Source organism: Corythoichthys intestinalis, chromosome 7 (assembly GCF_030265065.1).
Source record: "Corythoichthys intestinalis isolate RoL2023-P3 chromosome 7, ASM3026506v1, whole genome shotgun sequence".
Lineage (NCBI taxonomy): Eukaryota > Metazoa > Chordata > Actinopteri > Syngnathiformes > Syngnathidae > Corythoichthys > Corythoichthys intestinalis.
In genome coordinates this window covers 5,147,597-5,174,945 of record NC_080401.1, presented here as the reverse complement: position 1 = coordinate 5,174,945, position 27,349 = coordinate 5,147,597, and the positions used below count along the sequence as shown (strand labels likewise).

The 27,349-nt window shown below is 38.2% G+C and overlaps 1 protein-coding gene across 3 annotated transcripts in view; it reads left to right on the top strand.

Annotated features, from left to right (window-relative positions):
* Positions 1-27,092, top strand: part of pycr3 (pyrroline-5-carboxylate reductase 3) — a 30,477-nt gene extending 3,385 nt beyond the window's left edge. The window contains exons 2-10 of one of the 3 annotated variants that reach the window (XM_057841976.1): positions 1,826-2,284; positions 9,635-9,736; positions 14,379-14,444; positions 15,812-15,905; positions 19,319-19,383; positions 22,420-22,599; positions 22,686-22,898; positions 26,296-26,388; positions 26,790-27,092. In XM_057841976.1, the coding sequence (XP_057697959.1) occupies positions 1,835-2,284; positions 9,635-9,736; positions 14,379-14,444; positions 15,812-15,905; positions 19,319-19,383; positions 22,420-22,599; positions 22,686-22,898; positions 26,296-26,388; positions 26,790-26,996 (1,470 nt within the window). In that variant the 5' untranslated portion in view covers positions 1,826-1,834 and the 3' untranslated portion in view covers positions 26,997-27,092. Of the gene's footprint in view, positions 1-1,825; positions 2,285-8,399; positions 8,445-9,634; positions 9,737-14,378; positions 14,445-15,811; positions 15,906-19,318; positions 19,384-22,419; positions 22,600-22,685; positions 22,899-26,295; positions 26,389-26,789 lie in introns of those variants that run through there. The other 2 variants (XM_057841978.1, XM_057841977.1) reach the window with 2 other exon arrangements.
* The last annotated feature ends 257 nt before the right edge of the window (positions 27,093-27,349 follow it).

The window sequence follows — 27,349 nt, the reverse complement described above, 5'->3', positions numbered from 1 at the left end:
ACATCCAAACTAAAAAATACACTCAAGGTACATTTTTGACCATTTGATACAGAAAAATAAAATGTAATAAAATCAGTAAATAATAACAAATTAAAATTGATTAGAAACATTCACTCATGAGGACAATGTGCCAAAAAATTTGACCGAAAAAACAAATCTGAATAAAAGAGAAAAAAAAATGTCCTTGGACAGGAGAGTTTTTATTTTTGCTGCTCACAGTATTTACCTCCTTTGCAATGGTGTGGAGTTATTTTGCAATTAGCATGCTAACAATGCTCACTAGTTTACTGTTATAACACTGACAAAGCAGGACGATTGTTGGCAATATTCGGCACGTTTTCACTGAAAAAATCAAGCGGCTTAACAATGAGATTGGGGTCTAATGTCATTAAGTGGCGTCTTAATTGATTTGGCTTCTGGCTGTCTGCTATAATTATTTTTAGACACAGTAAACAGTGGTCTTTCATCATCACCCACTGTATTAAAAGTCAAAGCTAAAAGGCAAACGGCACGAAAAAAGTGCATTCACGGCGGCCGAGGAAGAACCGTAGGTGAGGGCGGTCGTCGTGACGATCCCAAGCCGAAAATGGCACTTCTCGGGCGGCGACGTGAGAACCGGACAAGACAGTGGGTCGCTGCGTGAGTGAGTCCGGTCGGAAAACGGCTTTCGAAAACGGCGGTGGCACACTGCTCTTCATGTCTGTGTGTGCTGAGTGCTCTTCCTTAGTTCAAAAATACTGCGCGCACTCTGAAAATGAGAGCGCCACTACCACCTACTGAGTGGATGTGCAAGTACACTTTATTCCAGTACGGCAAAAAACAAAACAAAAAAAAAACATGTTCCCCGAGGTCACATGCGCCCTCCCTGGCATCGCTCTGCGCCCCCCCCCAGGGGGGCGCGCCCCACTATTTGAGAAGTACTGGCTTAGATGGAGTCAATTACTTCTCTGTGGCGACCCCTGGAGGGAAAAGCCGAAAAGAAGAAGAATATATATACGTACATTATCTTACCTTTACTGGGAGCTACGACGAATTGTATATATATGATCTTTATTCAGGAGTCACACGGGGTGTCCATATCACACAAATCAACAGAAAAATGACATAAGAAAACACAGAAACAGAAATTGAAAAAGCAAAAACAATTATTAGTGTAAATCATTATATTGATTCTAATTTGATGTAGATGAGCCAAAATATTAATGATTTCCTTATTTATGACACCGATTCTAAAAACAAAACAAAAAAAACAGGAGATGCACGTTCCAATTCAAGATTACGTCACGTACGTAAAACTACGTAAACTATCTTGAGCTGGGGGGCACGACGAAGTATTATATATACTTCTGTTGGTTATAATTTGTTGTAGATGAGCCAGAAGATTAACGATGTCCTCATTTGTTAAAACTGATTCTAAAACGGCCTCACGAGATGCGCTCGATATTGTTGATTTTAACGTGGGCGGCGAAGCTCTACGTAAAGTAGTAAAGCTACATTAGCCGTAAGTAATAGTGTAATACAAAATTTCTCGTACTAATAGCACGATTTTAATATTGTACTCTTACTCCTAATTATTTTTATTTTTGGGGGGGGGCCATAATATTCCGTCCTACAAAAGATAATAATACTGTAATGGATCATTCCCGCTCGTCGAAAATTTAAAAGTCGCGCCACAAGATCGTGCTGCGCTATTGGTCAAAAATTGAGAATATTTCCCATCATGCTCAGTCAGTATCATGATTCTGCTCTCCTATAGGCCATTTTTTGCTATCTCGCCAGTACAGCATTGGTACAGTATTTTGTTTCGGCTTTCGTTATTGTTTAGTTTATAGACATGGCTCCCAGGAATGTTGCTGTTGTCCGAGGAAAGAAGAGGATGCTTTCTATGGAAACGAAGCTGGAGATAATAAAGAAGTATGAGGATGGCATACGATTGAGTGTTATCGCGAGGAAGTACGGCCGAAATACGTCTACGATAAGCACTATTGTGAAAATGAAGGACGCCATCAAAGCAGCAAGACCTTCTAAGGGCGTGACTATCCTTTCAAGCAAGAGGAGTCAGTTTCATGATGAGATGGAGAGACGTCTTCTAGTCTGGATTAAGGAAAAGAAAATCGCCGGTGACAAGATCATCGACACGGCAGTCTGCCTCAAGGCCAGCGCCATTTTCGATCATCTCGTGCACGATGCGGGCGAAGGGACATCGTGGCATGCACCCCCAAAATTCAAGGCTTCACGTGGGTGGCTTGAAAAATTCAAGAAACGGACTGGCATCCATCCGGCGGTACGACATGGTTCCACATTTATATATTTTTGTTCCCTTTTTTTGCATTATCTATTGTCTGCATCAAGGGTTGCCAACCTTCTCTAGAAAAACGGAATCGTCCCGTATTAAAAAACAAAAGAACGCGTCCAGTATTCAGTTTACAAGCGATGTGCTTTGTCCTGTATTATCATGAAACTCTAAAATACTCTCTTGATTAGTACGGCTGCAACCAACAATTATTTTCATAATCGATTAATCGGACAAATGTCACTTTTTCACTTCACAATTTACCTCAAAGTTGTATTAGGCGTGCTGTAAGTAACAATGAAGACTAAATGGATGACTAGTTCATTCAAAAATAATATTTTATTATAGCTTTCTGACTTGTATCGATTATCAAATTCGTTGGCAACTAATCTATTAATCACTTTAATCAATTAGTTGTTGCAGCCTTATTAAGAAGCTTGTTTGGACAGTAAGATGTCTGAAAATTGGCAAAAATGTGAATTGTTGTTTTCCAAAGTAAAAGCAGATTAGTGTTCACGTCCTACTTTGACTTAACAAAAATATAATGAAGAAATCTGATATTTACAACTGAGAAGTTATTATAATTCTAATTATAATTATTATTATAATTATGTTATAATTACTTATAAGTATGTTATAATTTCTAGAATTTAGACAAGTTTAAGGTGAAGGTCCTAAGCGATCAATTGGTTATCAAAATAGTTGTTGATTAATCAATTAATTGTTGCACGTCTACTCAAGGACGTAGGTTTGCATAGAGACGGTAGGGACATAAGACTAGTAACTTCTCAGGATGCTCAAATTGTCCCCACCAACTTTTATGCAACCTTATTTCATCATATAAAGAGTTCTAATATATAGGTAATTTAGACTGTCTTACATATTTTGTAAGGATAGAATAGACCCTATCTTTATTAAGTGAGTTATTTTCATTATCTTCAGACTTACATTTATCCCTTTTCACTTGCTGAATGTGCCGGTCCATTTTTTTCCCCGCTCAAGCGAATGTTTGGTTGGCTGATGACTTGAAGCCCTCCGTCCCGCCACTCACACAACCCGACAGATTCATGTCGACAACATGCCACCTCCTTTGGAGAGGAGGGATAATAAAAAGTTTTTTTTCGGCTTGCAGCAGCCACTGTAGTTCATGTAAAAAGACGTCAATGTTTTGGAGGTGGGGGAAACATCACTAACTCTAATTTTGCTTCTGAAAGTCCGACCTGGTTAGCATAACATTAAACTTGCTAACTGCCAAAACTACTGCGGTCAGGCCAGCCTCCACAAGGAACAACGAAGTCAACCTAGTCATTCCTTATTTGGATCATTGTTTGCATTATGTGCATTACGGTAATATCTTCCCTACCAATGTTGAGACCAAACCTATGCCCTTCCGTCTACTGATTAGTAGAACGAACAGATACTGGTAGGTTTCTTTTTAAGAATATGAAGGCAAACGTATTCTTCCACCCCTCCTTCTTTGTGATCAATTAGCATACGGGTATCACGATAACTATACAAAATCCCGCACATCTCATTGGTTGAGGTACTGTTGCTCGGTCATGACGATACAAAAGAGAAACATGGACGAAAAAAGTAATGCTGCATAAAAGTTATTATTTTCTGCAGTTTGTTTACTGCACATAATGTTCTGCTTTGTATATTGACCCTTGCGAGTCCTGTGATCAAGCCTGCATGATCAATCACGTGGTGTCTTTTAAAACGCCCTTAAAAAATATTTTTTTTAAAATCACATAGGGAATTCAAAAGTGAGGACTTCAAACTCTCCCAGTTTTTATTTGGCACTGATCAACCACAGAAAACTGGAGATATAATTGTTATAATTTGATGAATTTTGAAGAAAATGCCTTCATCCGTGCATATGTACACTTTAGACACTAGAGAGCACTCATGTTCTTGGGATGTGTACGTCTTTCACTTCTGTACGCATACTATTTAAGTCAGAATTTGATTGTTTTCGTGTATTTATTGACCATATATAGTAATTTAATAGGCTATAGAGTAATAATAACAGTTCATATAAATGAGGTTGCGCTAAGAAAAATGATACCAAGCAAGATACCAGAACGTGTTAAAAAATTTTTTTTATTAAAGTAAAGGAATTCTCAGGACTTAAGGGTTAAAATATGCTATTTTAAATTGAAAAATAAATATTTGCTGGTTATTACTAGGGGTGTCACGGTAAAATAAAATGTAATTTCGGTTCGGTTCAAAGGGTTGCACAAAATGCACAAAAAACTTTTAAATTCTTTTATTTTTAATAATGTAAACAAGAATTTATGCAAATAAATAATTATGACCCCTTTGGGTGATATTTCAAATAAATACACTCCTGAGTTCATAAAATTAAAATATAGACAATTGTAGCAATTATTAAATCTTAAAACTGTGATTGAACAAACAAAACTGTAAGCTTTGAATCCTCAACAGCAACAACCTGAACACAACAAATGTAATCATCCAAGTTTAGTTTTTTGGTAGAGAGGTGAACGTAGCCGTAGATTCTGCAGAAAGCACATATGGCGGGGACAATGGAAAAGAGAGTCTTTACTGTCATTGTACAAAGTACGAGATTTAAAGCTTTGCCATAACTTGCACAACATAAATCAAAAGTAGAGTAAGGTTAATATAAAAAACACAGGTGTACACAGATTGGGAATAAGTGACAAGCAGCAAGTAGTGATATAGTATAGTACAGGGGTCATGAGTTAAAAATCCTCTGGGTCTGAAATTAAACAATTACAACAATCTCGGGTCCGGAAATTTTTTTAATGCTTCTTTTTTTCCAAAAAATACAAATGTATCTTTACGTGGACATGCTGATAATTACAACATTCAAAAATGTAAATAAAATATAAAAAATAAATTTATAGTAAGTAATAAATAATATTTAATAATAATTAATTAGTAATAAATAATAAAGTGATCATATTGAGCCCTTAATTCCGCTATTTTTTGAGAACGGATGGCAGAGTTCATAGGGAAACTTTGCGAAAAAGCTGCGTGCTTCGTCTCATAGTGCCTTTTCAAATTGCTGCTTTTTACAAGCGCTACCGTTGCTCGGCCATTTATACGCGGCGAAACGTCTACACAACGCTCAGCGGGCTCGCGCAAGCATCCGCACGCATGCGCACATCGGTCAGAAGCGGCGAGTACTCACTATTTTTGTTTTTATTTAGTTTTTTTAGAACCTTTTCATTGTCTCAAAAATACTTTTTGCATGTATTACCCTCTCGTACTTTTAACCATGGTGGTTTTTTATGTTAGCTTTGAAGCAGTTGACCACATTAGTCACGTAGCGTATTTAAACCGTCCTTATTTGGTACAACTGCATTTAAGTATTTTCTTACGGCATTTTTAGTACGTTCTGCCTGTATGCATCCAAACAAAACAAGTTTAGCGCGCACGGTAGTACTTTGGGTGTCAAATTCAACTAATGTAGGACGTTTAGCCGATGTAGCAGATTTTGGCAGAACACCGTCTCTGAGGCATAGCGGTCTTGTGCTGCCGCCAGGTAAAATGTACAAGAATGTGTTGGTCTACTCCTCCTTAAACACTCTGATTTCTGCATCAATCTTGCGTAGTTTTGAGCACGCCATTTGCCGTACCTTTTCGCCTCTTCCTCCAACTTAATTCGGCTGTTTTTGGCTGTCACTCCGCGGAGTCTGGAAAGCGAGTGCGAGACATGCTGTTCTAAAAATAACTTTCAAATGCTTCACTCCCATTGGCTGGCTCACGCGCGTCACCGCTAAGGTTTTTGTTTGTTGCCCACCTCCGCTCTGCAAACCCGCAAAAAAAAAAGATTTTTGTTGTTGCAACGTGTATTAGTCCGGACAGCTTGAGATCCGGTCCAGATGGCTTGGGGGTCCGGATCCGGACCGAGGTCCGCGGTTCCGTGACCTCTGGTATAGTATAATATAATAGAACGTAAATAGAACGTAACGTAACAGTACATATGTGACAATTTACAGTACTCATACAAGGATGTAAACCTGATATGATGGTGAAAATGACAGTTTATATAGATATTGATGTAACAGTGTAAACATGCCATAACGTAACTGGAAATATTGCATCTACATTACCCAGATAATGCATTGCCCAGAGTGAGACAGAAAGAGAGAAGAGAACATAAGAATCTGAGAACATATTACTCAGTGAGATGCATGGGACATGACTAATGTTGTGGCATTAGCAGTTCAATGACAGTTACATTTCAGTTCAAACTTGTGTTCCGTATTGTGACAGCTCTTGGAAATAAACCGTCTCTCAGTCTGTTTCATTTGGCTGCTATGGCCCTGTAGTACCTGCCATTGGGTAACTTGGTTAAAGAGGTGGAAGCTGGGGTCTGTATAATGTATAGTTTTATGACGCTTCTTGCCTTTTCTAGGCACCGTTGTAGATGGTAGACGAGAGGAAGGGAGCAGCCGATGACGTTTTGTGCTGTTGATAGCTTTCTTACATGTAGATTCAACATTCATTGTCGTATTGTGCCGTTTTAAGTGGGTTAACATAACGGTGTGGAAATTGTTGACATAACTATAAGCCTGTCGCAATATGCAATAATTCCATTTATCGCACGATAAATAAAAATGAAGGTGGTAATTTTTCCGCTGCGATTTATCGCCTCGCATGCATGTGCGTGCGACAGACATGCTGTTAAAAGTACGGATTCCTTGTTACCTACTACGCAAAATGCATCTTCGTTCCAGGTCCGGCAAAAAAAAAAAAAATGCCGCCGAGCCAATCGTTCCCATTATATCATTGACTGCGGACCATGTCCGGCGTGCCGGTGTTACGTGTGGGTGCTCCCGTCAGGGGTGGCCTTTCACGCAGGGCGGCTATTTTTCGGCACAACACCGGATATTTACAACAAAGTCTGCCAAAACATTGTTACTGACTTGGCTGCTACGAACAACCTGGCTTTGACAAAGGAAAGCTGACATGATGAACATTGAGTGGCAAATTAAGAGTGCTGTGCTTCAAACTTGTCCTGTTTATGAAAGTCGATTGTCATATGCTGGTGTTGTGCAGTAATGAGCAGACGTGACTATGGCGTTTGCCAACTTTTTTATGCGCGCACACACACACACACTAAATATCATGAAATGGCAAACTAGATGTGCTACGTCCCGTGTCATTGGCTACGTGAGCCCAGAGTGATTATGGGACACGTAGTCCATATACTACTTTGATGAATTATAAACCACCATGACTGAATGGAAGTTAAGAAGGCCAAATCAATCCATACCAGTGGCGATAGATAATGCTGCAAATATTGTTAATTCAGTACCTGACACAGATGGAGTCCGACCACAAATAGGATGTCTTGCTCATGTAGTAAACCTAGCTGCTAGGAGAGCTATAGCAATCAACAGTGTGCCCCGCCTCACTTTACAAACGGTAAAGATTGTTCTCAGCACTTTTATACAAAATTTCTTCAGATCAGTAAGAAGTAAGCACATAAATATAATGACTAAAATGCATGTTTATATGGTGGCAATTTAATTTTTGCTCGTTAGCACACACAATAAAAAAGAAACAAAAAATACAATTGTTATTTTTTTTTCAGAGCATTAAATATATTGAATCGAATAGAAAATCGTGCCCCCCGTATCGGAAATCGTACCAAACCGTGACCTCACCGTATCGTTGCATCCCTATGGAACACCATAGCAGAAGCTATGAGGGGGAAAATTTTTTCATTTGCCTAAATGCTTAAGTTATTAAGTACAATTTTATCTTTTCTTGAAAAACACATTTTATTTATTCTGTGCGATTATTCTTATTATTAATATTGTTGTCTTTTACTTACGAGGCATGGTCTATTGTTTTTAGTTGTGATTTCTTAAAAAGTATTTTTGAATTTAAGAGTAAATATCGCGTTTAAATGTGTGTACTTGATCTATTAATATATACTGTATTCTCACTGTTATTGTAAGTTGGTTTAAAAAAAAAAATGGGGGGGGGCGCAATAATATCGCATCTCGCAATAATTTATGAGATAAATTATCGCACACTAAAATTTGTTATCGCGACAGGCCTACATAACTATGGTTTTATTCACTTGCCTTTGTCCATTCCGTCTCCGTGCCCACTGCCACTCGAGACGGGCCAGCCCAACAGTAGTGAAGTAAGACCGTGTTTTATCTCAAGCCTCTCGGTAGCATTTGTCATGCCTGTAATTTACAGTACTTTACAGGCTGTAAAGTCTAAATTTTTAAGAGCCCTGAGTGTCCGACACTTAAGGCATCCATGCCGAAATTCCCACAGGACTTTGGTTCCGCACGCAACGCTCTGCTCGCACTATTACGGTAATACATTTTCGGGGGGGGGGGGGATGCATTAAAAACTCGAAACAATACCCGAGTGAACTGAACTGAGCATACAAAACTGAAATGGTTCAATACATCAACGTGAACCATTACACCCTTATAAATGATTGTTTTTCCATGTGCTTATATCACTCAAATATGAACCTAATTAATTTAGATTTTACCATTTTCCCTTATTATTTATTTATTTTTTTTCCAGGGAGTTGGCAACCCTATTTACATCACAGGTATTAACGGTTAGGTTAGGTTTATTGAATGATTCAAATGTATTTGGCTCTTATTTCATTTTGGCTTTACCCTTATTATGAAATTTAATGTGTTTTAGTAGCGCTAGTAACGAATTAAGCAATTTACATATAAAATGTGATTCATTGCACGAAACAAATCATGATACGAAAGCCACTCTTGAATAAATTAATTCCGTATATTGAGGTACTGCTGCAATGTAATTTGAAATTGTATCATTTGAATTGAATCATTGCATTAAAAATTGAATATGAATATTATATTTTAAAATTCACCTTGGTGTAAATTTGACAAATTCAAGTCTCAAAAAATTCAATTTTTTTGTGGCATGTGTACGAGTACCTCGGGAAAAGCAATTGATAGCAGGTAACGGAGGTATCCTCTTGGCCAATCGGCACGGTTGTCTTTGATCATGTGACACACGCCCTCCGTGAGCACGTAAATGCTAAATATTAAGTGACTGAAACACATTTTATGCCTGATTACACGCTTTTGTACATCATATTATAAGGATGAAATAGTAACGAAAGTTGGAGGAAGTGTGATTTGGATTTTCTCATAGGCGCAGTTAGGGCAATGTTCTCTTCAGTATCAGATTTGACTAAAAAGATTTCAAAGCCTTTTTCATGATTTTTATGTTGCACACTGATGATTTACTCAAACCGTAATGGCATGCTACGGCTGCATAGCTACGCCCTTCCTGAATTATGTCTAATAATTTCACTCTCCTTCTACTGTGAAGGAAGTGCAGCCAGCCAGCTCACGGGATAAATCCACCAGTGGTACCCTCATTGGTCAATCTCACGCTGGGAGCAAATCACATGCCTTGCTTGAGTGCCCGTGGGTAAGTACAATGCTGGGAAACCTTCTCTCTCACCTGTGTTGTTTTCGTCAACAGTGATGATAATGAAAATATTTCCCCATTGAACAATTATACAGTTAGGCCCGATAATATTTGGGCAGTTACACAAGTTTTGTTATTTTAGCTGTTCACAAAAACACATTACGAAATACAATAATATAATCAATATGGGTTTAAAGTCCACAATCTCAGCTGCAATTTAAGACTTTCCATATCCAAATCGGAATAGGGGTTTAGGAATTATAGCCCTTTACACTCTTTATACACCTTTTTCAAGGGACGAAGAGTAATTGGACAATTGACTCTGAGGGCTATAATTGACTCAGAAGGCTTCTCCCTCAGTAACCTGTCATCAGTTAAGTATTGAAAAGGTCTGGAGTTGATTCCAGGTGTGTCGTTTTGCATTTGGAAGCTGTTGTTGTGACCACACATCATGCGTTCAAAGGAGCTCACAATGGAGGTGAAGCAGAAGATCCTGAGACTGAGAAAACACAAGAAATCCATAAGAGAGATAGCTGAAACGCTTGGAGAAGCCAGTCAACAGTTTGGCACACTCTAAGAAAAAAGGAAGGCACTGGTGAGGTTGACAATTCCAAAAGGCCTGGACGTCCACTGAAGACAACAGTGATGGATGATCGCCGAATACTCTCCATGGTAAAGAAAAATCCATTTACAACATCTACAGAAGTGAAGAACACTCTCCAGGAAGAGGGTGTATCTGTCTCTAATTCTACAATAAAGAGAAGACTGAATGAAAGTAAATACAGAGGGTTCCCAACAAGGTGCAAGCCATTCATCAGTCCCAAGAACAGACAGGCCACACTTGACTTTGCCAAAAAACATCTCAACGAGCCAGCCCACTTCTGGCAAAGTGTTCTATGGATAGATGAAACAAAGATAAACCTGTACCTGAATGATAGGAAGAAGGTTTGGAGAAAAAAGGGAACTGCACATGAGCCAAAGCACACCACATCATCTGTGAAACACGGGGGAGGCAGTTTAAGGGCATTGGCATGCATGGCTTCCAAGGGCACTGGGTCACTTGTGTTTGTTGATGACATTACAACAGAAAAAAGTAGAGTGATTAATTCTGAAGTGTACAGGGATATAATTTCTGCTCAGATTCAGCCAAATGCTGCGGAGTTAATTGGACGGCGCTTCACAGTGCAGATGGACAATGACCCAAAGCATACAGCAAAAGCAACCCAGGAGTTTATTAGGGCAAAGATGTGGAAAATTCTGCAATGGGCAAGTCAATCTCCAGACCTTAACCCAATTGAGCATGCCTTTCACCTGCTCAAGACTAGGCTTAAGGCGGAAAGACCCACAAACAACAACAACTCAAGGCTGCTGCTGTAAAGGCCTGGCAAAGCATCAAGGAGGAGTAAACTCAGCGTTTGGTGATGTCCACGAGTTCCAGACTTCAGGCAGTGATTGCCTCCAAAGGATTTGCAACAAAATATTGACTATAAGCTTTTTTGTTTAGACTATCCGTTATTGTCCAATTACTTTTGAGCCCCTGAAATGTGATGTTTTTCTAAGAAAATGTATACAATTCCTTAATTTTCAGTCAAATGTTGTTGTTTGACCACTTGAATTAAACATTACAGTCTGCACTTCAATTCCGGTCTAGATATTTTATTTCAAGGCCAATGTGTTTGAATGTAGAGCCCAACTTATGAAAATTATGTGTCTGTCCAAATATTATCGGGCCTAACTGTATTCATGAATATGACAAGACTGTAACGAGCTAAAAACATGTCTTGGGAGAATAAAACATGAGACGAAGAACAGTTTTTGCCTGACGAGATGAAAATGCGCTATAGTCTCTGTCATATTTTCACAAAGTGTGACATTTTCTTATTGTACGTGGAGTTAGTTTGTCTGCATCGTAGCAGTGTTTTGGCCGAGTCACTCATGATGTGATGTGTCCCTTCCTTGACCTTCACCGGTGACTGGTTTAACTCATTTACAACCAGAGATGCATGAACAATTATGTTCTTCAAGCCAGGCTGCACTCGAGACTTGCTTTTTTTTTTTTTTTTAAATACATTGAAAGATTTGTTTTCTTATCTTGACAAGAGAATATGCAGTTGTGTTGCTTTAGTCTTTAAAGGTCTGTGCTGTTGAGTGACCATCACTCATGCTACACATGAAACTCGTAGCATTAGCATTAACTTTAGCATAGCAAGCATTCTCTTAAACTGTTGTTGTGTTCTTTTCATTTTGTTGGCGTCGGCCACGGCGTTACAGTAGTAGTGCTCTGTGCTTCTGGTTGTAAATAAAACCATTGGAATACCCTCATGAAGTTGGCATTGTCCTTTTAGATGCCCCAGTATGTGATCATCTGTAAATGTTCATTTCTGAATCAGTTTCTAATGGCACAAATATCCGCCCATAGAAAGGCAGTACCCGAAAAGTTCTGGAATTAGATGGCTGGCCGTTCTCTGTCATGGAGTACCCGGAATTTTGTAGGCCGCTCGAGCACATTGAGGCCTGTCCTGTTGAATTATGCAATATGAAGCCACAGCAATTTCTAATGCATTTAAAATGATGTTGGGCACCTATAACATTGATGGATCAATGCAAGAAATATGGTAAGCGTGATAGAAGACGGCCATCTGAAACGAATACGTTGCATGGCTCACATGCTACATCTTGTGTGAATATCTTGTGTTGCATCACGTAGCTTGTGTCAATAACTTCCGTATTTTACATACATGTACTTTGATTGTTCTTCATGTTTGGAGGATTTAGCTAGTGAGATGGTTCACTATTAATGTTATGTCGATCGCCGGAAGCCTGATAATGTTGTTGTTTTTGTTTAATTCCTACTGAAATGACCGCCAAAAATGAATGAAGTAGCTGCAGGCGATCAGAAGATTAAATCGGGTGTTCTGTCAACCCGTATGATTATGTATATAGCACTTTCACATATGGTGCGCCACCTGTAAAGCAGCATATGATTAAAATATCGGCAACATTTTGTCACATTTAGCGGCAATGTTTAAAATGTGTGAAAATTTTAGTCACTTTTTTGACTCATTTATAACAGTATTCAGTAGGAGTGTGAATATTTTGAAAAACAATCGAATTTATATCTCTCTTCAAAGGCCATGATCTAATTTAGGGATGATTAATAAAAAATAGTAACTGATTCAAACCAGTTATTCAATACAAAGTGACATCGTTAATGCGAAATACTTTGTTACAGAGTAAAAATAGAAAAACATTTACATTTTTAAAATAGTAACATTTTTTTATTTGATGTCCAAGACAATACTGTCCCGGTCTAATGAACATACATACATTAAGAAAAAGAGCAGCTGGTGTAAAACAACCTATTAAGTCCCGAAGTTGAAAAATTGTGACAAGAACATTGCTGACTTTAAAGCAACACTAGGTAACTTTTTAGTTTTGGTCGATGTTAGCGACGCAGGTCGACAAAAGCGGTAGTGTTTTGCCTTAAGGAAGACTGCGTTTCTTATGAGGACCTGCGCACTTCGTCATAAAATCCTAATTACCCAGTCGCCTGCAGATGGATTACATGGCATTTCTGTTTCCAGCTGCAGTGTGAATGATGACTAGTAATGAGGTAATAAATCCAGTTGTGGCTAAACAATATCATATGACGTTGTTGACAATGAGAAATATTTGATTTGTACCGCATTCCCACACCGCTAATGAGTTTGGTTGGAGGGTGGGGGGTTCACGCCAGCAAGTACAAGCCGGGCTTATGTTTATTCTTGAGTGTCCTTTTATTTTAACCTTGTCTCTTTTCGCTTGCAGAATTCGCGCGAAAGCGTTCACATCCACTTCTGTCTTTATAATGAAAGGGGGAAAGTGACATATGGCGTAAGGCAGTCAGCACATTTTTAGTTTTTTTTTTTTTTTTTTTTTTTTTTTTTTTTTTTTTTTTTTTTTTTTTTTTTTTTTTTTTTGTGCGGCAGGGTTCCTGCCACCTTCCTCAAAGTTAATTAGTGCTGGTGAAAGCGATACAGACCCTCTCAAAAGATAAGAGTCATTCAACTTGTTGTCAGTCGACATATCACACAAATGTTATGAAAATATCTAATAAAGGTTTAAAAGTTACCTAGTGTTGCTGTAACAAGATGAGCTGCAAATGATGCCTAATGTAGTTACTAGTTTGCACCAAAAGATTATATATTTTTGAGTGTATATGCACATATACGGTATATTCCTTTGGTGGTTTAGTAGTCAAAACTATTTCAATTAGAACGCAATAGCAATATGAGAGCGTGTTATACAAATGGGATTGTCAACAAACCTCTTGATGTCAAGAGTTGTGGTCTTGCGTTTAGTGGCGCAATTTATCATAAGATTGTTTGCAGGTCACTATTGGCACAATTTTAAATGAGAGCCTTGGGAGGTGTTGTGTTTTCTAGTAATCATTGTTAGTTCAGCACGTTCGATGCCTTGCATTATAAATTGAGGCAGGCCTCCAGACTGCCCTAAAAAAATGATAATGGAAATACATTTTGAGATGATTCACATGATGATTTTTAAAGTCATTTTAATGGAAACTTTATGGCTTTAAGAAACACTAAAAGAAATCTCGGGAACAAAATATGTGCTAATCAATAACAGTTATTTCTTTTTTCAGATCAACCAGAGGGGAAAAAATATGGAATCGCTCTATCATGAAGAAGAAATTGTGAGATCGCCAGAGGTGGGAAGTAACTTGATTAAGTTTTTGAGAAAAATAAGCTTGTAAGAGTAGTTTTACCATGCCATACTTTTTATTCAAGTAGATTTTTCTGTTACTTTGGGCTACACTAGTTGTCATATTTCTCCACTTCATTCTACATATTAGATTTGACTCAAGAAAAAGTCAAACTAGAGCTGTCTGATATCGGGCGATAAAAGCATCTTTAAATGATCTCGGATAATATCAACATCGGTTTTGGGCCAATATGCATATGGCAGTGCTGTCATGTCGACTTATTGCCTGCCTGTGTTTCTGGTGTTTTGACATCCCCTGCTGGCACTTTTTTTGAAATGTTCCAGCACTTTCTGCTGATGTCATCATATGTCAATGCGAGCTCATTACGAATACAGAGCTAAATGGACGAGCTAATGTCTGCAGCAAGTGTACCCTAGCAGTTCTTGCCATCTCACCACGTTGTTCGTGCATTATACAATCATCGCTTGTAAGTTATATTCTTCATTTATTTTATATTCATGAGCGTTGTGTAGCATATTGTATATGTGTATATTTCATTTTGTTTTCATTTGTGGTAAAATGTGGTTAGATTATTTCATTGCTGGCAAGCTGTAATACCAGTTGCTATTCAAATTGACACGGGGTATGTACTTTGTTTTATTTGTGACTTTATTTCATATTATTGACACAATGTTTTGTTTTTAGTTTTACAAAAAATATCAGTGCTCTTGTCAAGAGAAAGCCGATTCAACTTTACTTCAGCGTCTGAATTCTCTTTAGTGCCTGATTTGTTCGCTATCTGTCGATTTGTGTAGCCACACACACTCTGAGGACAGAATAAGTGCCATATTGGCACTTTACGCTTGATCCTAAAAAACAGATGTTTGCACTTTTTTTATTTCAACAATAAATATAATGGTGCAAGATAGGCACTTTTCCATAACTGCAGTTGAAGTTGTTCTCATATTTTTCACAAAATGTTTATTTGAAAAACCTTAAAGTTGTTACATTTATCATTAGTGACGCATCCTGTAGGACATGACAATACAATTAGCCATATTATCTTAATTCCACGACCGCATATGTCGGTATCTGTTTGATATCGGTATCAGATTGTTTTTGTTGGACAATATCGGGGGATCGGTTAAAAAGTAATTATCGGACAAGTCTACCTAAAACCTATTTCTTGAAAATAGATAATGATTCAATGTGTCTGTGTGATAATTATGGAACCAGCAGAAAAAAATGAAAGTGATTAAGAAATTGTTCCTATTTGTTTCTGATTTTTAGATTGTTGATTTCTTTAACCCAGAAAAGGGTGCTCAGACCTGATGAGGTTTTTTTTAATGCTCCCTCTCTTATCTAACTTGCAGATTAAAGAGGAATCTGAGACTTACCCTACGTTTCGGATTGGCTTCATTGGCGCAGGAAACATGGCTTTTGGCATTGTGAAGGGCATCTTGTCTGGTCAGTAGTAAAAAAAATGTCACGTCCAGGAAGGTCAGGTTAAATGCTTTAATCAAATCTTTTAATGGGCTCGCCACTTGTTGGAGGGACCAAGAGAGTTGGGTGCTAAGAAGGTTAGACAGAGTGCTTCACAGGGTGTGGATTATCATTTCGCTAACAGAAAAGGAGCCTGGGCTGCCGTGCATAGTTGAGAGTTGCATTCTTAAATTCTTGTTGTGACATTTTTAGCAGAATTGATGATCATTTTTAACTTTCTAGGGCTGCGCTAGCTAGTACATGCTGACAGAATGACAGAACGGTCACACGGCAACAAGAGGTGAGAAAGCCTCTGTTTAGCATGCTAACAGACAGCAAAAATCTGCAGCTTGTTCTTGGTGTGACATCATTATGAGGCTCTAAAATGTCTAGATGTTTAGGAGTTGCACTGGTTGACTCTTAAACAGAAAAACAACAACTACTGGGATCACACTCCAAACTAGGGCTTCCCAATGATGTGAAAACCCCAAATTGCAGAATTTATGACAAATATTAGGAATTCGATTCAATTTGCGATTTTTACGTATCATACTTGAATAAAATAAATGATTACTTTTACGACATAGTCTTGCACAGGTTATCACATGTGAGAACAATTTACAATCTACTTTAAAATACCTATGGCCAATCAATCCAATCAAACTGATTGAAGCGGATAAAAACATCAACACCTTTTTGATATGCCGGTTTGCTGTAATGTCTGAAATGGTTCACCAACAAAATTTTTAAAAATGTCAAAATGGCTTTTCATTTTTTACTTCAGGTAATTTTACTGATTGTTTTTTAATTTGGCCATAATATCGCATTTAATCGATCATAGGCCCTCTTGATGATTTGATGAGTTTGGCTGTGCTAGTGGACGAAAGCATTTGTGTTTTACCTGAAGGAAGGCTCCATTTATATTTGTTTTTTCCGTTATATTTAAGTTATTTATTTAGACAAACAATGTTGAGTGTTCTTAAGACATTTTTTTTTTTTTTTTTTTTTAAATACATTCCTGGACAGTTAAGAGATCATAAACAAGATTGTTGTCTTTATTGTGTATGTTAATGTAAGTTATGTTCAAATATTATTATTTATATTAAATTTGCTCATAAAATGCAGACACATATTCTTGAGTTATACGTTTTCAAAATGTTTCTTTGGTAGGTTTCGAAAACAGCGGTTTGAATCAGTGTTTCACCTGAACCACTACATATGAAAGTTTATATAAGTCATTAGAGATTTAATTTGCTTTGACCATTTAGCCTTTCAATTAATTAGGTTCATATTTGTGAGAAATGTTGCCCTGACCCCCATTCACCCAATCTGTTAGGTCTGTTAATAATGTCCCATCCCTAGTAAAAAGTCTACATGCAAGTTATGTTGTTATATCGTCCCTACCAATGTTGAAACCAAACCTACGCCTTTGCTCAGTATCTGTCTGTCTGGTAAATGAGCTAAACAGAAAGACCAATGAACCTTCTGAAGATCATCTATGATCACGATCTGTGGCTCATGAACAAAGAAGACGAAAGTTTCTCTGCATGATATCAGGGCTCTCCAGAGAAATAAGCTTGGTCATCCAGGAGGTGCTCAGCATAAAGTTGCTGTTTTTTTGAGAGGAGCCAGATTTCTCAATAGGATGTCTAGTGGACAGTCCCCGGTAAGATGTTATGGATACGCCCTAGCTGGAGGATGCCATTGAAAGACCCATAACTCTGGAGAGACTCTCTGATTAGTAAGCTTGAGAACGATAAACCGATACGACTGGCTATCCGGTTTTACAGGTGAGAGATACAGCTGTATCGATAGTAAACTTACCATTCGACAGTAATTAGCCATTAAATATTCAATGAACCGATAGTAGAGATAGAATTCGGCTATCACGAGCACAAGAATCGGCTTCTAATGCCTAGTTCAATGCATTGCTTAATGGGATGATCATTTAGCTTCACATGCTGCGCTTGTGTCATTCACCACACAGCGCACTTAGATTGAGACCACACGCACAACTTCCAATGAATTTCGGCAGAACCGCTACTAGTCGCCGTCATTACCCGATCGTCACGGGCGTGTCATAACAACGCGAGAGCTAACAAAACCACTGTAACGCACGCTGCGTAGCGTTTTCTTCATAGCCCAAAACGAAAACGAAATTAGTAGTGGCAACGAAGCAACATGCTAAAACAATGGACAGTTTGAGCACCGACGCCAGCGACCTGCAACGATTGATTTTCAACGCACCCAGGAACAACAAAAGTCTGAATTTGAAGTGAGGAAGGCAGCCAAATCTGTTCGCATGGGACATAGCTAGCGTAAAGTGTGGAGCGGTACAGAGATCGTGAGTTTCTAACCCTGCAAAATAACTGGCAGCACGACCCTCTGGAGATATTTTTTTCCCATGAAACGCAGTCTACTTAAACATTAACATGTGGATTAGTTGATATTCCTCAAGAAAAAATCTGCTCTTCAAAAAAGATATGGACAGTGATGAGGAGTAAAAAAATGTGGAAGCACAGGCATAAGTGAAAGACTCTGCTGTGCATAAGGTTAAAGTAATGATTATTGACCTGTCTGTCTAAAATGCCATGTTTTTATTCCCCCGATTATACCAGTGGTGAAGCATAATTTATTATTTGTTTATGATAACATTGCAGGTTTAATTATTTTTTTCTAGAGCTGCTGCATATAATTAATATTTTTTGTTTGTAAGATGTTTACGTTGAAAGTTTGCACTTAAATTACTTACCTCTTGTGTTCGAAACACCAGGAAATACAGTAATTGAATTACTGCACTTTATTGTTGTCTGTCACTGGAGTTTTATTTTATTATCAATCCCATCCAACAAAATGACGGTCATATAGTAAGCCTTATATATATATATATATATATATATATATATATATATATTTTTTTTTTTTTTTTTTTTTCCATAAAAAAAAAAAAAACAAGATTGGTATGAAATTTTGTTGTTTAATTTTGCTATTAGAAATGTGGTCTTTTTTAAAATACTGTACGAACACAAACAACAAATGTTTACTATCGTATCGTTTTCACTCTGTATCAAACCGTATCGTTCTTAAACTGTATCGAATCGGTCGGCCTTAAAAATATATCGTGTTTGAATCGAATCGTAACCTGTGTATCTAGATACATATCAAATCGGCTTCATGCCAGAGATTCCCAACCCTACTGATTAGGCCTCGAACTGTTTCAGGTTTCTTCCAAAAGAACCGGATGAAGTGGCTAGTGAAAGAGATGTATGGGCTTCTCTTCTTAGATTTCTGCTCCTGAGTCTTGACCCTGAAAGAATAAAAAAACAAACAAAAAAAAGAAGAAATAGGATTAACTGATGGATGTTAATTACTGTATGTTCCTTTGTCATTTTTTAAAGGGAATGTTCTTCCTACAAATGTCAAAGTGAGTGCACCATCTCAGAGGAACCTTGGACGCTTTCAGGTAATACTTTCCATTTTCTTTCCTCCATTCATTACCTGTATTAATGGCATTTTAATATGCATGCATGTTTTTTTAATGGCGTGCTAAGCAAGCACCATTGACTTGTACTAGCTTCGCCACTCCGGAGCCCTGCAATAACAAATAACTAACAAACTGCACAGAATTTGATTAAACCAGTGCTTCTCAATTATTTTCTGTTACGCCCCCCCCCCCCCCCCCCCCAAGGAAGACGTAAATGTTTCGCGCCCCCCCAAACTCTCTGCCGCCACTGTAAATAGTATTATTTGTCTATAAATTTCCTATTATAAGTACGCCTCTGCCTAACATCGTGTCCTTTTTTACATTTTGATTTACTTTTTTTTTTATTAAAGAAAAAAAAGTAACATAGATCAACTTATAATAAAGTATAACTTTATTATCATTGTTTTGTTTGTAACAGAAAAGACTTAACGTGCATCAATTTGCCTGAATTAAAAAAAAGTCACATCCAAACTGTAAAAATACACTCAAGGTACATTTTTGACAATTTGATACTGAAAAATAAAATGTAATAAAATCAGTAAATAATAACAAATTCAAATTGATTTGAAACATTAACTCATGAGGACAATATGCCAAAAAATTTGACCGAAAAAACAAAACTGAAAAGAAGAAAAAAAGAGTGTCTTTGGACAGAAGGACAGTTTTTATTTTTGCTGCTCACAGTATCACCTCTTTTGCAATGGTGTGGGGTTATTTTGCACTGAGGATGCTAACAATCCTCACTGGTTTACTAACATAACACTGACAAAGTGGGACGATTGTTGGTAATATTTGGCACGTTTTTGCTGAAAAGCTTATCAATGAGATTGGGGTCTAATGTCATTAAGTGGCGTTTTTTTTAACCTGTCCTGTTCAGCTGTTTGACACAGGGAATGGAAGTCTAAGTGCCTGGGTTGTCTGAACAGTTTTAATGTTTCGCATTGAGAGTCTTATATACTCCCATTGTGATCATTCAAAATACCTTTTTATTATGACAAAGCAGCGAACAGGAAGGGATTATGGGGGACAGAAGAAAAGCAACACAAGAGAAGAAAGAAAAGAAACACATACACAAACAACAAGAAATACATAGAACATCTAGACTAATTATTAATATGCTAGTGCCATCGTCAGCGAGATGTATTTCCTGTTTACACCATGTGGGGGCCTATTGGCCAGTGAAAAAGGGGGACGGGGTGGGGTGGGGGGTCTATAAGCTAAGTGATTGAAAGAGAGTATACACAAATCAGTTCTGTGATTTAGAACCCAGTAATCATGTGAATCTCTTATGAATGTAAGCCCGTTGGCGACCAACCCTACGCCGCCCCATCGCCAATCCCGGCACCAGGACCCCCAACCCAAGCATGCCCTACCGCATCCAGCAGCACGTGAGCCCCACCGGGTGGCGTTTTAATTGATTTGGCTTCCGGCTGTCCGCTATAATCATTTTTAGACACAGTAAACTGTGGTCTTTCCTCATCTCCCACTGTATTAAAAGTCAAAGCCAAAAGGCAAACAGCCCGAAAAAAAGTGCATTCTCGCCGGCCAAGGGAGAACCTTAGGTGAGGGCAGTTGTTGTGACGATCCCAAGCCGAAAATGGAGCTTCTTGGGCGGACACGTGAGAACAGGAGACGACACTCGCTGAGTGAGTCTGCCTGTAAAACGGCTTTCGAAAATGCCGCACAGCTCTTCATATCTCTTTTCTGTGTGCTCTTGCTTAGTTCAAAAATACTGCGCGCACTCTGAAAATGAGAGCGCCACTGCCACCCACTGAGTGGATGTGCAAGTACACTTTATTCTAGTACAGCAAAAAAAAAAGCATGTTCCTGGAGGTCACATGCGCCACCCCAGGGGGCGCGCCCCACTATTTGAGAAGTACTGGATTAAACCAACTTCACCGACTAAATAAACCCCCGCTAATTCAGGCAGCAATACTACACTCATCAAGCCAAAGTAAAAAAGAAATGCTGTTCTTTTAGGAGCGAATGGCTGTCGGAGTGTGTGAAAATAAAAGAACGAACAAGCGGTGAAACAGTGATTTTTTTTTTTTCCCAGGTTTTTTTTTTTTTTTTTTTTTTATACCCATCCTGTATACACTGCAAATTTATAAAATCTTAATCAGATATTCCTTAAATCTATTCAAATAATTTTCGTCATCTTGTTTTGAGTGTTAAAGACTAATTACCAGATTAATGTGTCAGATTATTCCAGTTACTGGTCCTTATTAAGCCCATACATCTAAAAGTTGGTCATTTTTCACCTAAATCAAGAACAATTTGCTTTCAAAGAATGTTTTCAAAAATATCTATTCTTGAACTAAGAACATTTCTCGCAAACAAGCTTTTTATTAAGATTAAATATATATATAGCTATAGCTATTTTTCGTTTTTTAAGAAATATGAGTAAAATTTACTTGGAGCATTGGCAGATATTTTCACTTGTTCTAGTAGATTTACACTGAAAACGAGGGAATTTAACTAGTTTTAAGAAGGTGTTTTTGCCGTGGAGCTGGTTAGACACTGGGAGAATTGGAATTGGCAATTTGCACTCGCACGTACAAATATAGTGGTGCAATATAGGAACTTTTTCCATAACTTCAGTTGAAGTTGTTCTATTATTGTTTACCAACTGCTTATTTGGGAAACCTTAAAGTTGTTACATTTATTATTATTAAACCATCCATTAGGACATCACAACACACAACACATCACAACTGCATATATCGGTATCGGAGTTTTGGACTTCAACAATATTGGTTATTGGTATTGGTTCTAACTTCAACTTTTATGTGAGTTACGTTATTTTGACGTACCGCGACTCTCGAGTCAAATTTTGGCTCGTCTACCCACCTCTGCAAATAATGCAGTACAAAAATGGACTGCTATTAATCTTATCCCAGAGTTTAAAAAGTGTGTGGTGTTGGATGGCTGTGGTGTTTAGGTTGAAGAAACTCTTGTGACAATTAAGCAATTAACTTACACTTTTAAGCAAATAACATATGTCTATGGTTTCAGGAGCTGAACATTTCAACAACTCATTCCAACACAGATGTTGCCAGCAGTTCAGATGTTATCTTTGTAGCGGTCAAACCTCATCTAGTTCCAACTATTCTCAGTGAGATCTCGCAGCACATCACGGACAGACACATAATTGTGTCCGTCGCAGCAGGAGTTACTCTAGCAACATTAGAGGAGGTGAGTATCCAAGGTATTGAAGTTGGGAAATTATGATGTCTTGTTTGTGATAAGTAATGGTATTTCTTCTGCATCATGTGTACAAGCTCCTGCCACCTGGTTCACGTGTCATCAGGTTGATGCCAAATCTACCATGTGTGGTTCTTCAAGGTGCACTCTTATTTGCACGGGGGACTCATGCTAAACAAGAGCATGGTGCCCTTTTACACTCCTTGTTGCATTGCTGTGGTTTGGTGGAGGAAGGACCTGAGGCCTGGATTGACATCCATACTGGACTAAGCGGGAGTGGAGTTGCTTTTGTGAGTACTTTTGTTAAATTGTTTTGAGAGCTTAAGTGCTAATATGTACATGACCACTGGTATATGGCGCAAAGCACTCAGGTGACTTTAAGTTCCGCTCTGAGACAACCAATTTGACCAAATTTCAAAATTGTCCAATGCACGTGTGATACATCATTGGAAAGCTTAAAATCTTAAAATTTTCTGGGCGAAGAAAAATTTTGAACAGTAAAGCATTTTTAAAATTAAAAAAAAAAAATTTAAACAGCAGAACCCTAACCGGAGGTGAGAGCACGCGAGAGCAGAATTAAAGACGGCACGATTTTAACAAGATATTATCGCGTACTTACCTCTTTTCGATCCAAAAATTCCATGTAGCATGTTTCACTGAGTGTCAAGACACAGCTGTGAATGGCCACAGCCGGATTTTTGGGCGATTTTATGGGTGAAACACGATAATATAACAAGGGTCGCGATGCAGAAATCGCAGACATCAAGGACTGCTTGAAATTTTCATATATTTACCCTTTTAAACGTTTTTGTCAATTTTTCTTTGTTTAGATTGATTATTTATCATCTAAAATATCGGGGAAAATGCGACAGTAACAAAAAAAAAATACAATTAAGCGATAGTTATGAGGTAGATATCCGTGACTTTTTTACAGACGCTAATTTTTTCATTGTGACGTAATTTGTTAAAAGTTTAAAATATGCGAGTGATTTTTTATTTTTTTTACTAAATATTAAACATCAGTTAATGATTATAAGCTAAAAAATGACATTTCGAATAATAAATACGATTACTTACCTTTTTATGGCTAGGTTGAAACAAAAGCGGTTGCGGGACATCTGCAAACAGGGGTTTCCAGGGTAAAACGGACAAATTCAAAATAGTTCGGGGGCTTAATGCGCCATGAATCTGCTATGGCAGCATATAGACATATTGTTCCATCAAACTCAACAGTTGTTTTGGCTTAAAATACAACGGTTTCTTTTAAAGAGGAGTGCAAGAGCAGAAACTGCTTCAGGCTTGCAAACTGGTTAGGGGTGAAAAAGGTGACAAAGTAAAATGGACGCAAAAAGTGCATTTCATAGTGCAAACAGAGACATTTCGAATTAAACACAGTACATTATAATTTAACATATACAAGTCTAAATCTCTCATCCTGAAATCAGAACATATAAGACGCATTAAGTAGCAAATTATACAAAATCTAAATTATAAAATATACAGTAGGTCCCATTTGCATTAAGCAGAGAACAGCTGTACAGCATAAAATATGAATTTACAGGCACAGTATAAATTTCATTCACTTAACTATTATGTGATAGATAGATAGATAGATAGATAGATAGATAGATAGATAGATAGATAGATAGATAGATAGATAGATAGATAGATAGATAGATAGATAGCATTAACTGTAGTGATCATAACTTTATTTACATTCAACCAAAGCAATTAGTCCCATGGTCCTTAACTTCGATTGATAGGGCATCATACTGGATTAACAGAAGTACACCTGTAGGCTGTTTTATGAACGGGGGGGTGTACGAACAGCGCGGGAATGGGGGTACTTTCAAATGCGACCCGTAGCGGAGCTCTCCGGTTTGATAAACTCTCGATGGCTAAACAAATGAAACGACCTCCACAACAAGGCAAAACTCTTCCCTTTCTGTAATTATCGGAGAGTATAGAGGCAGGGGCCTTAACTAACTCGTTGTCAAAAATAATTGGTGACCATTCAGAACTTTACAAACAAAGCCCTGAACATGACTTGTATAGAAGGCACTAGTTCATCACTCTAGTTACCTCACTGCTCATGATTTATTTATTTTTAATAGTTAACAAGCGCTTTACAAAGGGGCCTTAAATAACTCGTCACAACGCCAACTGACGACAATTCAGATCCCAACTGACGTTCGCTAACTTTACTAGCAAAGCCCTGTATGAAAGGCGCTAGTTAGCCCCTCCGCAGTTAGCGCTACCTCGAGTAACTGCGTTCTACGAGGCGGTGAAATATCGAGGACTATCTGAAGTCAGTTATCAAGAAATTAAGCGAATACTTGTGTTATAGACACCATTACAAGCGCAGGAATTGATCGAACGACACGATTGAATGATTTATGAAGACTATTATAGGCCATCACCCAAACTTTTTAGCTTAAAGAAGTTAACAATTTTTGACATTAATGAATTAAATTGCCGCAATTTCCAACGGGTGAGAAGCTGGGATGTAGAGGGGTTCCGCCTCCTCATTGCTGATTGGTGATAACTGTGCTCCCGTCTCTCACTATTGGCAGTCATTTGTTGTCACGAGAAGAGAGTGGCGGTGATAGGTCTAGATCAGGAGTGGGCAAACTATTCCACAAAGGGCCGCAGTTGGTGCGGGTTTTTGTTCATACCCATCATGAGGACAGCCTTTCACCAATCTGGTTTCTTACAAGTGCAATCAGTTGATTGCAGTCAGGTGCTTCTTGTTTCCACTGAAACCTCATTGGTTAAACTGTCTGTGCTGAATCAGTTGGAACAAAGACCAGGACCCACTGCAGCCCTCGAGGACCGGTTTGCCCACCCCTGGTCTAGATCATCGGACTAGAGTGTAGTTTTGAGCATGGACTACGGTTTTGAAGTAAACGGTTTCACTCGCGCGTTGACAGCCCCCCCCCCAAAAAAAAAACCTTTTTTTTTCTCCTCGGATCTACGTGATTCAGAAGAATGACCCATTTTGATTTCAAAACGGCGAAATTTCGCCGAGAAGTGGCAAGTTTGCATGTCTGCTGCTTTTTCAGTCTTGTCTGTGTTTTCCGCCTTATACAATATACAAGGAGTTAATGGTTTTCACATCACTACCTACAGTATAGATCAGGGGCGTGAAACTTTTCGTCACTGGCCACATGGTGCCAATGGTTAGTAATGGCACTTTTTGTTGAAACATTCCATTGTTTTAACTCACTGCCTGCCATTGACGGTGATAGATGTCCAATCCATTTTTAACTGAGAAGATCAGCTGTGATCGTTTATTCATCTTTGTTGCTTCATTTGCTGTTTCTGATTGTGTATCATATTGCCTCTGCAAAGCCCTTTGAGACAACCTTGTTGTGATCCAGGGCTATACAAATAAAATTGAACTGAATTGAATTTATAAAATTATTTTTTAAATGCTTAAATGAACTCAGTGTTAATGATAATGATGACGAATTTCCAATTTTGGTATTTTTACAATAAACCTCTGTGCATATAATTTGCTTTTGTTGGCTACACAAAATGATGTGACAGACTATATCTTGCCCTCAGGTTTAAGTTTGACGCCTGTGCTCCAGATGGACCATGTACTGGCACACAATGCAATTCATCTTGTTCTAAACAAACTTTTCTTAGTCTAATGTTTCTGAGTCACATGATTTTTCTCGACAGGTATACCTGTTTGCAGAGGCGCTGGCAGAAGGAGCAGTTAAAATGGGCATGCCCAGTGCTCTAGCCCACAGGATTGCATCGCAAACTGTTCTGGTCAGTTTCATTGCTCGCCTCAATTTTGGTTGTCCTACCAATATCTCCTTGGGGAACTTTCAGGGCCTTCTACGTTTTCATAGACGGACGGACGCATTCTTAAAAGTCTTGTACAGAAAATGAGCAATAAATTTAAGTATTATTATGTAAAAGTGTCCATTTAATGTAATAAGCATATCAACACATTTCCTCTTGTCAAAATAACATCAGCAACTAAAGGTTTACTATGCAAAAAGCATATTATCCAATCGCAATTGTCAACCTAATCCAAACAACACTTGGCTAGCAAGCTAACCTAACCCTAACCATGAATATCACAATGAATATCACAATCAGTGTTGTACAGCAAGGGGGCAGCATTTCGAATCAATGCTTTGAATAATTTTCCCTATCCGTTGCAGGGTGCTGGTCATTTATTACGTGACTCGAATAAGCATCCAGCTCAGCTTCGTTCTGAGGTCTGCACCCCAGGTGGGACAACCATCTATGGACTTCACGCTCTGGAACAAGGAGGTGTGAGAGCATCAACCATGACTGCTGTGGAATCTGCAACTGAGAGAGCAAGGGAGCTCGGCCGAAAGTCTGCAGCACTAGAAAGTATGAAATAGAAATTGTCAACTGCCTTTTAGAACTATGAAGTCTTAACAGCAATCTTGCTGACCTTTTCTGCGTGGGAAAGTGTTACAATAAAATATTTCCTTGGACTCGTTGTATTATTTTATTCAAATATTGTCTGTCTGGTTAGGACAGTGATACTGAATATGTTGCAAAAACAAACAAAAAAATCGTAACTTCCAAACCATTTGCATTTCCTGTTGCTCTCCTCAGTTTTCTTTATTACAGGTTTCATCAGTGTTGTAACAGAATATTTGAAAAAGTAATTTAATTACTGGTTACTGATTACGCCTCAAATAAGTCATCGAGTTACTTGACTGATTACTTTGTTATTATAAAATTATTA